The sequence below is a fragment of the Ailuropoda melanoleuca genome, chromosome 1 (assembly GCF_002007445.2).
Source record: "Ailuropoda melanoleuca isolate Jingjing chromosome 1, ASM200744v2, whole genome shotgun sequence".
Taxonomy (NCBI): Eukaryota; Metazoa; Chordata; class Mammalia; order Carnivora; family Ursidae; genus Ailuropoda; species Ailuropoda melanoleuca.
In genome coordinates, this window is record NC_048218.1 from 125,190,898 (window position 1) to 125,204,742 (window position 13,845).

General features: G+C 43.1%; 1 protein-coding gene across 7 annotated transcripts in view; it reads right to left on the minus strand.

The window, feature by feature from the left end:
- Positions 1–239: 239 nt before the first annotated feature.
- The window catches only part of PIK3CG (phosphatidylinositol-4,5-bisphosphate 3-kinase catalytic subunit gamma), a 38,825-nt gene continuing 25,219 nt past the window's right edge, over positions 240–13,845 (minus strand). For all 7 annotated transcript variants that reach the window (XM_034666547.1, XM_034666543.1, XM_011233173.3 and 4 more), the window contains exon 11: positions 240–3,075. In XM_034666547.1, the coding sequence (XP_034522438.1) occupies positions 2,797–3,075 (279 nt within the window). In that variant the 3' untranslated portion in view covers positions 240–2,796. The remainder of the gene's footprint in view (positions 3,076–13,845) is intronic.

The following is a 13,845-nucleotide window of genomic DNA, read 5'->3' on the forward strand; positions in this document are numbered from 1 at the left end:
CCCCAAAGCTCGTCAAATAGAGTCATTTGGGGCCAGGGCTCGAACACCTGCTTTGCTCTACTTTAGCAGCCTCGGTTCCAGTCCAAAAACAATGGGCCAGTGTTTTAAGTCCTAAGGTACAGCCACAGAGGTGAAGTATTTTAATCAGAACAGAAATAACATTTTGATCTGGGCACTTTATCTGAACTCATGCATAGTCCAAATGTAAAATTGAGCACCAAAGCCATTGTTCAAATATATGCAGTTCCAGCCTCATGGGTCTGTGACCCGTGTCGTCCTGTGCTTGGTTTCATGCTGTGCAGTTGCCATCTCAAGTTTCCGAACAATTTTTAAATGGCAGGCCCCACATTTTCATTTTGTAATGAGCTCTGCAAATTATGTAGCTAGTCCCGGACATGCACAGAAGCTGCTTTGACTTGAATCATCTGACTTACAATCTCTGTTTTCTTTCTTTCTTTTTTTTTTTTTTAAGATTTATTTATTTGTTTGTTTGTTTATTTATTTATTTATTTGACAGAGACAGCGAGAGAGGGAACACAAACAGGGGCAGTGGGAGAGGAAGAAGCAGGCTCATAGCAGAGGAGCCTGATGTGGGGCTCGATCCCACAACACCGGGATCACGCCCTGAGCCGAAGGCAGACGCTTAACCGCTGTGCCACCCAGGCGCCCCTGCAATCTCTGTTTTCATCTGGCAGTGAAAACGGAGTTGTGGGTAGTTCCCCGAAATCTCCTCCCAGGAAGAGATGACCCTAGTTCTAGAACGTTTTCAAAGATCTAAAAGTTGTGGGTCATGGGATTCCCTGAGAGTCATGAAGGAAGGAGACACGCAAAGCTGATTTTTATCTGCAAGTCTGAAGAGTTAAAGTCCTACCTTCAGTGAAATATGGAGGAATCAAGCCCAATGGGATATATACCAGTGTTTAAGGACCTGCTGGTTTGAAGAGAAAATAGGTATGCCCGTGGGCCAGTAAGCTAAATATAAATACATTTTTCTGTAATTTTTCTATCAAAGATGATTATTCCAGCAATTCAAATAAAAAACAGAATATGTACAAGGCCAAGCTTGGCTGCTCTTTATAAGAATAATGAATACATCCTCTTCTGAATTAGAAAGCATCATTCTTCCTATTCTTCTTCAAAATAACAGTGGGGAATAGCTGTTATAAAAATACCATAAAACATCTACCTTCCATTAAGACAGAGGATTAAACATTTCATTACAGGGCATTGTCCTCTGTACAGGAGGATAGGGTGTGATTTTAAAAGGACAAGTTGTCAAGGAAGAGTTCTTTCTAGACCCCTTATGAGCCAGGGGAAAGGCTCAGTGAGCGAGCAAGGAAGCAGTATTGCCTATACCTTCAAAGGGCTTTTGCATATACAGAAAGAAGGGTTTGAGTTACACTGGAGTCAAACAGGTATCTATTTAGAAAAATTTTAAATATCTATTTATATCTGATCGTGTTTAAATGTAGACACTGTTAACAGAGTTATTTCTAGGTAAGGTAGTAACTATACATAATTTTAAAATATTTTATAAATAATTTAATGATCTTTCTCTAAGGTTAAACAACGCTTCCAATAAATAGCAGAATATTGAGGAGATGAAAATAGTTTTTAAAGAAGACATTTCAATTGCTAGGAAATCTGAAGAATTTGTCAGAGTTTCAAAGTCCTTTCAACTGAGAGATGGCCAGGGCACGTAGTGTTCTTCCTAACTTGAAGTACTGTTTAGATCTCAAAGACCTTCTTCCATTGAAAAAGAAAGAAAAATCTGCTTAGACTAAAATTTAAAATTAAGGCATTTGGAAATGAATCCTTATTTCCTAGAATGTCCTCTTTAATAATATACTTGAAAAAAACTCCACCAAACATTTTTACAAATAAGTACCTAAAATCCCAGTAACCCTAGAGGAGAAATTGTTTTTCAACTGCTCTTTGAATTCCAGGGTAGATGTGTTCTTGAGGATTTCACAACTTGGGTAAAAAGTTGTGGAAGTTTAGCCATCAAGGACCAAGGGAGGCAGGGAGGAAGATAAAAAGGTTTAAGGAAAAAAAAAATGAGTCCCTTTAGTTTCCTCCTGTTTCTATGCTAGTGAAGGCTGGAGTAACCGTACTTGACAATTTCCTCTTGGTCTCATCTCTGTTATTCCTCTTTGTAACCCTGCAGCCAGACCAGCAGGGAAGGGCCAGGGAACAAAGGCTCAGGCTTTCCATTGTGTGTGTGTGTGTTTCAGTTGTATACTGTAAAAGACTCTCATTACAAAAGTCACTGAAAAGGCTAACTCGCCTTCCTTTGCTTTTAGCAAATCGCTGACCTCCAAGGATGTGGAGGGGGATGTTTGGAAGTGTTCTTTGGGGAATGAGAGAAAGGCTACGGTGATGACATCTTTTTCTCTCAAGGACTTGAGGAGCCCAAGAATAACCAAAATTGAGAGTAAACCCAGACAAAAATAGATGTCACCAATTATTCTCAAGAAGCACTCAATAATAAGATAGATCAGCAGGCACAATGAGGAGGTAATTAGTTTGTTTAAACTAAGAATGTCCTCCGACATTGCGAAGGCAAATGAGAAAAAAGCCCAACCTGCACCTAAGCCTAAAGGCGAACGTGACTCAAACAAACAATGTGACACGCCGGTATTCTCCTCCAGTGAAGACTTCAGCGAGGAATGGGGCTGTCTTTCTGAGGTGCCAGCCTTCGTGATGTCCTGTTACATTTTAGATCCAAGTTCAAAGACAGACATGCTGACTTAAAGCTTTAGGGCACGAACTTGTTCTGAACTCTAACCTGGAGAATTAGGCTGAATGTTTCTCTCCTTGTTTGATGCCCAGAACAAGGTGCAGGAACCAGTTAAACTGCACAGTCCATCCTTTGTCCCTGCAAACTTCGATCTGATCAAGAAAATACTTCTTAGCTTCCTCCTCGTTCTTCCCCACTGTTAGGGCATCCCGAATATATTCGATGTCTTCTTTGCTTGTTAACTGGGGCATTCCCGTCATTAGCATCATGGAGAACAGGATGATCAGCAGATTTGTGTGGTGACGAAGGGCTAGGTAAGCCTTGACACAGACGTCCTGCATGAAGGAAAAGAAGCTGTTAACATTGTTTGGGTAACTGAGTGGGCTGAAGACCACGGGGCTGCCCTGGAATTTACATGGTGTTAGCCTGTCCTCGTGGATGGAAACCGTCATGAACAGGGCAGGTACCCCCTTCAGATGGAAGCCTTGATGAGAATGTAAGACCGTGTTTACACTCTCTGAAACACGTTAGTGTCATTGCCCGTGTCCAGGGTGTGCCCAAGGAAAACTAATTGATACGGTATGTTCCATCTCTTTTCTTACTCTGCCTTTTCTGGCCATTTCTTTCCTAGGAAATGCAGGGTGGAAATTTCTGTAGTCTCTGAAAAGGGATGAGTCAGTTTTTGAACACCATACTGGAAGCAATAAACTTTATGTAAGCGTAAATGTTTGCCAAGGGCTAATGGAACCCAGAGAAACAATGGAAATGTAGTGTTGGAGATTTTGTTTTCATCTTTATTTAACTATTTGTCCTATTCTAAGAAAACAGATGTATTAGCGCTTTGCTGATGCTCAAAACTGTTGAATAAACTTGGGAATTTTAATACAAATTCTGAATGCTGAGTGAGAAAGAGGACTTTAAACAAATGCTTTGGCTGGTGCCTCCTTCAAAAGCCCTTGAGCAGATGATACAGGTGAGTTACGTCCACTTATGAATGGAGGCATGCTTACACCAATCAAATGGTCCCAAAGTATAGAAGAAATCACAAGGTTCTCAATTTTACAGCATGAGAACCCAACCCTAATATTGTAATTTGGCAAAGATAGCATGTTAAAGAAAACTGAAGTTAATGATTACAGATATAGGGGCACCTGGGTGGCTCAGTTGGTTAAGTGTTTGCCTTTGGCTCAGGTCATGATCCTGGGGTCCTGGGATCGAGCCCCACATCAGGATCCCTGCTCAGCGGGGAGCCTGCTTCTCCCTCTTCCTCTACTGCTCCCCCTACTTATGCTGTTTTGCTCTCTGTCAAATAAATAAATTAAATATTTAAAAAAAAATGATTACAGATGTAAATATTTCAAATAAAATGTGGAATAAAATGCTAAAAGAAAAATACATTATCACCAAAGAGAGTTTATTCCAAAATTACAAGGATAGTTCATCTTAAGGTACTGTATTAAAACCCACTTCTGATTTTTTTTTAAATTTTATTTTTAAGTAATCCCTACACCCGACATGGGGCTCGAACTCACAACTCCAAGATCAAGAATAACATACTCTACCAACTGAGCCAGCCAAGCGCCTCCACTTCTGATTTCTTAAAATTAACATGTCACTTAATATGTAACTAAAATGTAATGTAAAATGTAAAATTGTTAGTATTTACAAATAACTTCACTGTCTCCTGGGAACAATGAGGGGAAAAAACGAAAATAGTAAGAATAGCAAGTAGTTTTTATTAAACTAGCTTTTTATAAAATTAATACATAGAATGTTATAAATAGGGGCCACCAGTTAGAAAGTATAGTGAAAAGACAGTTGCTGTGAATAATGGCAACAAACTCCCCACGATTCCTGGGATAAATACATACACAAAACCTGCAGAGCCCGTTTTTTTAAACGTGCAAAAATTTACTGAGAAACGTAAATGAAAACTTTAACACATGGAGTGACGTAGCATGATCCTGGGAGAGAAGACTGCTTATTATAAAGATCCAAATTCTTCTCAAGTTCATCAATGATGAAGTGTCATCAAAAATTCCTATTGGACATTTAAACTTAGGTTTGGTTTTAAGTTTGTCTGGAATCATTAGGGCCTGGGAGAACATTTTGAACAAGGACAGTAATGAAAAACCGTGCTTGGCATGCCAGATACTAAAACATTATAAAAACTACAGTATTTAATACTGTGGGAAACAGCATCTATTCTTTTCCCAAAAAAATAAATAAGACATTTTGTAGACGAGGATGGAAGTTCAGCACACAGACCTGAGTACATGCCACATGTAATGTATAACAAAGGTGACTTCTCCAATTAGGAAAGGATCTATTATTGGATAAATGGGGCTGGTACAATTGGCTATCATTTGGGGGACAAATAAAGCTTACCCTGTGTGACATGTGAAAATAAATTACCGATGCATTAAAGATTAAATACGCTACCTTTCATCTTTTTTCCTACTCTACCTTTTATGTCAATTTCTTTCCTAGGAAATTGACAAACATTTAATAATCATAGAGTGGGAAAGGCCTTTATGAAGATCACTTTCCAAGGTACAGTCTAAAAGGCAAAGGTGGAGAGATTATGGAAACGTTACTGAGGAGGAAAAAAAAAAGCTATAAACAACAATACAAGAGATAAACAGCAAGAGAAAACATTTGCAACATGACAAATCATTTCTCCCCCAATAGCTCTTACAAATCAGTAAGAAAGCGTGGATAAATAGTTGGCTAGTCATATAAGCCGAGGATATAAACGTGAGTTCACACTGTAAGACATAGAAACAGAGAATAAACATGAAAAAAGATACTACCCCATTAGTAAACAAATGTAATGAAACAAGATGGAAACATTCACCTACCAAATTGGAAAATCTTAAATTTTTTTTTTAAAAGAATAATATCCAATGTTCACCTTTCATGGGCTGACCAAGTGGGAATAGGTATAATTTTACTAGTGGAAAATTTGATAATGTGCATCAAAAGCTTTAAATTACTAGTAAGTGTTACAGAACCGCATTGCAGTGGTGGTTACATGACTGATGCCATTCATCAAAATTCAAAGAAGTGCACACACAAAAAGGCCCAGTTCTGCTGTCAGTGAATTATGCCTCAATAAACTGGACTTTAAAAACGTCTATATCCTTTTGCCCGGCAATTTCCATGCTAGAAATTTACCTTTAAGAAAAAATTGGATCATTTTGGCAGTGCTCAGTCTACAAGAATATTCAGCAGAACATTGTTTAAAAATGCAGGACCTTGAAGGTAACCTGGATATCCTACAAGTGGGGGTTGATAAAAAGGACTGATCAGAGTCTCTCTAGCCACATGCTCTGTAACTGCTGGAGTGAGACTGGACAGGAATATGGAATGACCGTGTAACAGCATCTGAGTTAAAAAGCAGGCATCAAACAACACATGTAGTATTAAGCCCATGTTGGTGAATGGATACCAGATATTTATAGAGGAAAAAAGACTGTAAGGTTAACAGGCCAAAATGTTGAGGTAGTGAGTTTCCTTTTTGCTTTTAGATGATCTCGTCTGTGGGCGGCTGAGAGCTGCGGTGATGGTGGCCATGCCCGTGTCATTCTGTACGGCAAGGCTGGACCATGGACGCCTCACCCTGTCCAAGTAGAAGAGCCCATGGACGATTCTGGCATTAAACAGGACAATATATATAAAATGCCTGGCACGGGGTCCGGCAGACAGCGTTCGTTCAGTTAATTGTCTCCTTTCCCTGTCTGGATCGGAGCTCGCTCTGTGTCTTCTCTCTGCCTACTTGCCCAGGAGCTGGAGACTCCCAGACCCAGAAGTCTGAACTGTTCCAGCCGTGGCCCCAGTGCCTGAGTGCTCCTGCGTCCTCAGTGACTCCACTTATGGCTGGAAATCATCCAGAGGACCCACCAAAGTCACTCTCATTTCTTGGTAATTACACAGGTGAAGGGCAGACTTCACCCTGGGCAAATGGCTCGTTAATTTGTCAGTTCGCACGATTTTCACAAGGGCATAGATGGGGATGCCTTTGGATTTTTGAATTAGAGTAATATTTTTAATTATTTTCTATCCTTCTGAACACTGGGGGCTCCAGGCACACCTCTTGCTGTCTGAGCTCACTGTGTGTTCAAACTCTTTAATAGAAAAATTTTGAGAAGGAAAATGAATCTGGGGCCAAGGTGTTTTAACACCAATCCATAGGTGCTCAGTGTATATTTCTAAGTGGCAACCCATGGATTCACTCGCACACAGACATATGTTAAAGGAAAAGAACTGTCCTGCATTTCTCTCTCAGGCCATCTCCTCTGCCTAAGGCACTTCTGCTGGCCTGACTTGACTCAGTGCTGATTTTCACTGTGTGTGAGGGGTCATGTCTGTGAGGAAGAAATTTCACCCCCAAATTTCACGCCCCGTACTGGGCAGACACGATGTGTAAGTTGGGACTGGCAGTGCAGACTTCGAGCCTTCGTGAGAGATTTAATTCTCTTTGGCTTAGCGATAGGACGGACTGGGGGTTAGAAGTGCAGAGTCATACTTCGCTGCCTGGATTCAACTCTTGGCTTTATTACAGACACACTGTCATCGGAGCAATCACTTAACCTCTCTGGAGCTCAGTTTCCTCATCTGTAGAATAAGAAGAGTAATAACAAGACCCGTCCATGGGGTTGTGGTGAGATTCAAGTACTGTGTGAGCGGTTGGCAATTATTATCAATAGTATGCGAACTTGCATTATTGAACACACACTTCCCGAGGCGGAGGTGGGGAGCGAGCTGGAAGCAGAGTGGCCTGGCTGCACCTGCTCGTGGTTCTCTTGCTGGAGAGGCACAGCTGGGTGCTGGCTCTGCCCCCTCAAGCCCCAGAAGTTTCATTTCTGCCCTTTGTACTGAGCCACAGGGTGTGTGTGAGAGCACCCTGGCTATGCAGCCTTGGGCCGGAGGCCTGCGGTTTGAGGGACTGAGGATGTGGCCTGGGGAGCTCAGGGGGGAAACAGAGAACACAGAAGTGACTGGCTGGAACAGCAGAATTTTCCCTTCTGCCACGGCTGCCTGGCACTGACCTCAGACATCCTCATTCTCTCCTTCTCAGCTGCCTGGGGAAGGCTGAGAAGAAGGGGTAAAGGAAGAGTCTGATTTCAGGAACCTGGTGTAATGGACTTAGTTAATGAGCATGAACTTGGGGAATGCCGAAATATTGTTACTGTTAGCCAGAACGCTATCCGTGGGTAGTTAATAAATAGATTGAGCCTACACAGCACATCGGCTCTTAATTTCATAGTTGATTCAGAAGCCTTAAGTATAGTATCTAGTACCAAACGAAAGACTTGTTTTTACAAAGCTACCTCTCCCGTAAGTCTTGTGAACAAAGGAGTTCATTACATTTTCAGGGTCAAAACTTGGAGTTGTTTTGTTAATTGGGCCCAAAGTAGTTCACTAAACTGAAAGCTTTCTATATACAGTCTACTAATTTCTTTCTTTTTCTTTTTTTTAAGATTTTATGTATTTATTTGAGAGAGAGGGGAGAGCGAGAGAGCGAGCACGAGCAGGGGGGAGGAGCAGAGGGAGAGGGAGAAGCAGGCTCCCCACTAAGCAGGGAACCTGAGGAGATGCAAGACTTCACCCAGGACCCCAGGATCATGACCTGAGCCGAAGGCAGACTCAACCGACTGAGCCACCCAGGTGCCCCAGTCTACTAATTTCTTAACCACCAATGAGCTCTGACTGCTTCAGACTGTCCAAGGTCATATGGAATAAGCCTACTTTTTCTTAAGACAAACTCCTCCATTCTCATCTAGAAACAAAGTGGAAGTGAAATATTATTGCACACATATTGACAAGAATGAGGAAGTTACCCAAGGACTACAAAACAGAAACTCCAGGGCCGAGAGGAGAGAGAGGAGAAAAACTCACAAAGATTCATCAATGAAAAGCAACGTCCTTCACCCACTGACTTTTTCTAAATAGTAAGGCTGCTTCTGTCTGCTAGAGGAAGGAGACAGTGGAGAGAATACTTCTGTCAAAAAAGGATTTTGTTTTGTATAAAAAAAATATCAATGAATTGGCCAGGTGATGCCTTTAGAAGTTATTTTGGCAAAACAGAGAGACACCAGTTAGCAGATATAATAACGCAGAAGGAAGCATTTTCTGGTAAATCTGAAGGAAGAGTGTGTCTGACACTTGGCTGTACATTTGTTGAGTTTGAATTAGGAATCTTCTCTCTAAGGACCTCTTAAAAACGATTCTCAGACCAGCTCTGTCTACCGTGGAAGGGCTCTATTGCCACGTTCTCAAATACTTAGAGGCTCGTTAGAAACCTGCAGGTTACAATTACACGGTCCTGCATTAGTCAGATATTCTAAATGGACTATATGTAGGGGTGTGTGTGTGTGTGTGTGTTCTAGCCTGTTCCAAAAAGGATTGAAGGTGGATTATCTGGATACACAGAAATCAAAATAATATTAATTTGAACCGGGTAGAAAAAGGAAAGGAAGGACAAAGGAAATGATCCCAGTGGGTTTGGGACAAAGACCAGTTCAACGCTATATATCACAAACACTATATACTTGCTATGGGCAATCTTCAAATATATCTGCAGCCAGAAGGAAAATCAAATCCATTACTTCATCCAATGTTCAGAAGATTTTAAGAAACTATTTGTTTAGGAAAAACACAGCCTTTCTGGAGACTATGACCTGATAGAGATTTTGCAAGAGGGTCTCTATAAAGAGTACACATTTTGTAATACAGGCAATAACACCCTCAATAATACCCTTTGGGTAGACAAAACAATTCTCTAAAAGAAACTAAACACTGAGAGAACATGCCAGTTGGAAGGCTATTCTTGCTAGATGTTTAAAAGTCACAGGGGTCCAGTATCTCAGGCACCGAGTGATGGCATGCTGGCGGATTAACACATCAGTCCAAATCAAGGCCATCTTTTGAGGCTGCGTCTGTGGCAGCGTCCACACCTGTGGATTCCAACGCCTACAAGCGACTGATGCTGGACCCTTCTCTGAGGCTATCTTCCAGTGGATAATACAGTACTGAGCATCTGATTCAAGCCTGGGGAGAGGAGGCTGCGCTTGACCTTGTTAGTGGTCCAGGGTGCAGATCCCAAGACGGAATCCTTTCTCAACTCAGTGTATTATGGGCAATTGGACTCATAAATTGGTCATCTCCCTGTTGACCTTTAATAGGCCTCTATTACAGTAACTTGTGGTTGATCAGTTGAGCTCCAAATGACTCCTTTGCTTTGCTGTCACCACCCCCCCCCAATACAGCCCTTACATTGCTTCAATCTGGACAAATTTCCTTCCTTGACCCAAATTTCACCACATTCCCATCTCTACCTGTGTTCCATCCATACCAAACAACTATAATTTTTGTTCCTAAATACTGATACTAAATACCAACTTCACGCCCTGGCTAATGTTATTCCTTTTGCCTGGATGTTCCTTCCCTCCCTGTATCTGCCTAGCAAAATGGAACTGATCTTATCCATCAAGGCCCAATAAGAACCTTTCATTCACAGTCCCTTTCTATTCCCCAGGGCAGGATTCAGTGCTCCCTCTGCAAGCCACTTTTGAAGTCCTTTGAACAAAGCTCTGTGTGTGTGTGTGTCTTCTGCTGTGTGCTGGGGCTGTGCCTCTGCTCCTTGTCACCTGGGCCCAGCAGAGTCTGGCACACTGTAGGTAGTCTGCAAACACATGATGAATCAATGCTGAATGCACAGCAGCCAAGTTCAATTTTGGCAAGAGTCATTGCTTTAAGATGAGGGCGGATTAGGGAGCAATCATACTGGAAGGGGATTCAACTGTAAAGGCATCTTGCCTTGCTAGCACAGGACCTGAGCCTTCTGAGGGCCTGGCACGGTCCCTGAAATATACGGATAGTATGTGTGTGTTGAACTAGTGTGCTGCTATGGTGGATATGGAAAAGCAGGGCCTGGTGACTACAAGAGGACGGAGCAGGAGGCTGAGAAAGCCCAGCCTGGCAGGTTTTAAGTACAGATCTCAGTGTAGACAAACACAGGGCTACCACATGAGGAAGGGCAGTCAGAGAGCAGGAATGGAGAATACTGGGGAGGTGGCTGCAGTCCTCAGAAGTGTCAGACGCTAAGGTCCCTGTGGCGGGGGTTAGGGCAGTACTTGAGTTTCCAGCAAGGCAAATGGCAGGAAGGAACAGGGCCCCGGTCCTAGAGGCAGGTTAACAAGCAGGGCCCTGCTGGAGGAACTGAGGCAGAAGCGGTTAAAAGAAGCTGGGATCCAAGATGAAAGCAAGATGACAGCAGAGATGGTTCTTAACCCAAGTCAGGACTCTGCATGGAGACTGGGTGCGGGGCTGAGCTTGGAGGGTTGAAGGGCCTGGGTACGCCCTGGTGTGGGGACAGCACAGCCAGTGGTGGACACCAGGCAGGGCCTGATGAAGCTGACACCCGAGATTAAAATAACACAGTAAATAGGTTCCAGAACTCTGTCCTACAAAACACTTCTTAAGAGTGACATCTAGGGACAAATGCCTTTTAGGTATGCTCATCCAGCTGCCTGCTTGCCATCAATGTGCTCTGGAAGGTGCTGTTTGGCTCCCCTGGTTTCTGTAGCTTTATCTAACATATATTTGCTCAGCGCCTACTATGTACCAAGGACAGGCAGGAACTGCTTCTCTACCCTCTCTCCTCTACTCCACAAATACCTACTGAGCGCTCACTATGTCTCAGGCACCACAGGAGGGATTCAGGTCAGACGTGGCCCGGCTGCCATAGACTCGCACAGACAGTGATATGCTGTTCCAGGAGCTGGGAAGGCACCGTGCAGGGAGAGGGCAAAGGATAACACCAGGGCCCCCACGGAGGAGACTGCTCTGAGCAATGACACTGCAGCTGAGACCTGAAGGGGTTCCAGCGAGAGGGCCCGCCATGACCTTGACCAAGTGAGAGAGTGTGGGGAGAGTGCCATGGGGTCTGGTTGGAGAGGGCTTGTAGGGCAAGCGTAGATAGATTTGATTCAAAGTGAGGTGAGAAGCTGCGGAAGAGTTTCTAGGGAGTAATACTGTGTCTATTGCTTCAGTTCAGTTTTTAACCAAATTCTGATTAATTTGCCACCTTCTCAAAGATAATAGAATGAAGGAAAAACACTCATATGTTGACAGTGTTATTTTTGGAAGGTGGGTTTTTAGTATCTTCCTGATATTTTTAATATTTTACTGGCTTAAAAAAAAAAAACCATTTACTACCGTTAAAATTAGGCAAAAAACCCCACGTTCTTATAGTAAAAAATGGGGGAGTCAAATTTCACTTGCTAATGATATAAATGTATTTGTATGTCATGAAGGTTCTAAAACCATTTAGGGAAACTTAAAGCACAGTGGTTCTAAAATCAATTGTCACTGGGTGAAACATGGTTTTGTCTTTTCACTCTTTGGTACGGGAAAGATTTTTCAAAGGAGAATTTATTTATCAAAATCGTCATCGCTGAAATGCTTCTGTTTAGCACCCGGTGTCTGGGATGCTGCTCCGAAGGCTAACGGATATTCTTGGGATCAAAGAGTAAGCATGCCTTGGTTTTGTGCCTTTTTGTCTGATTATAGCTTGCTCCTGAAGTCGGTCCTATTCTAGATATAGTTTATTAAGATGGTCCTGGGCTCAACAAATATTTTGGATAAAAGGAAGGGGCGGATAAAGCGATGCCTTCCTCTTTCAGTTTCCGGCCTTCAAGCCTTCGGCCACAAGCTGGGTATGTTTTCGCATCTTTGTGGAGAAGGCTCACCTCACCCTTAATGAAAAGTGAGTCAGCTTTTCTCCACCCTCCCTAACAGGTTATTCAAATGTGCTGCATGCATTAATTAACCTTACCGGTCCAAATTAGCGGTTTGCTGGAAATGAGGACACCTTTGATTCAAAATGTAAATATATACAACATTTCCCGGCCTGCCTAAAAATGGCAGCTTTATTATACAAGAGCCTGGGGCGCTATTTAGACAGTTCAGAGACGTGCTCCCAGAGCTTGAAGGACTTCATCTCAAAAAGGGAACATAAAACTAAGAAACAGAAAAACTTCCGGAAGGCTTAGTAGTATGTTAAAAAAAAAAAAATTGTCACAAGGTCTGAGTCAAATGATGAAAAATCTGCTGTTCATCTTTGTCAAGCTGGAAACTTTAGGAAGCCTATATGTGTCTAATTGTACACACACATGTGTTTGTGGCCACCTCTTTTCCTGTTGTAAGTGAGGAGCATGGGGGATAGCAGGTGGGGGGCAGACAGGGGGGCAGGTTGGGGGGGCAGGCAGGCTTGCCCCCCACCCTTGCTCGTTCACCAGAACAAGGCCACTTTCTTGTGTTTTGTATACTGCTGTTGTGCTTGAGGTCTCATTTCTAAGAGGGCTTCTCAACGTAAAAGTTTTCAGTTAGAAGACCCGTTGCGATATAGGTAACACCGGGGGCCGCTGTGTATTGGATTTCGGTTGTGGTCTAGGCCCTGGGATGAACAGTCTACCTATTCCATTCAGATAATCCCACTTCTACGGAAGAGGAATCCAAGGTTCTGAACAGGTGAGCACTTGTATCGCAGGCAGAGATATTAAGGAGCGGGCCAGGATTCAGGCTCACCTGTCTGCTCCAAAGCCCATGCTCCCACCGCCGTGCTGTTCTGGATCAGGGTTTAAGGCTTAAAGTACCTCTATTCACAGGCACTTCCATGCAGGCCAGTCCTCCAGAACACGACACGTAAGTACAGTAACATTTAGGAAGCTGTGTTTTTAGTGGTGCATGCTGCCTAGATGTCACTTTGGCGAAGGAGGTCTAGAGGCTTGGGAAAGAAGCTTCGGTCCCAGAGGACGGAGCAATGGTCCCAGAGCCAGAGAACGGTGCAAAGTCTCCCTGCAGAGGTTTGTTGCTTTGGGTGGAAGGTGCCCGGCACGGGGAGCGAACTCTCCTTGGCCTCCCACGTCCCATGTCTTTTCATTAAAGAATATTTTGAAGAGTAATAATGAAGAAGAGTAAAGGGGGAAGTACTGCTGGGATTTTAGGGGTGGCATGGGCCCTGTGGGGTCCATAGGAATGGGAGAGACGGGCAGTCATTCTGGGGAAGACCACTGATGGAGAGAGAGCGAACACGCACA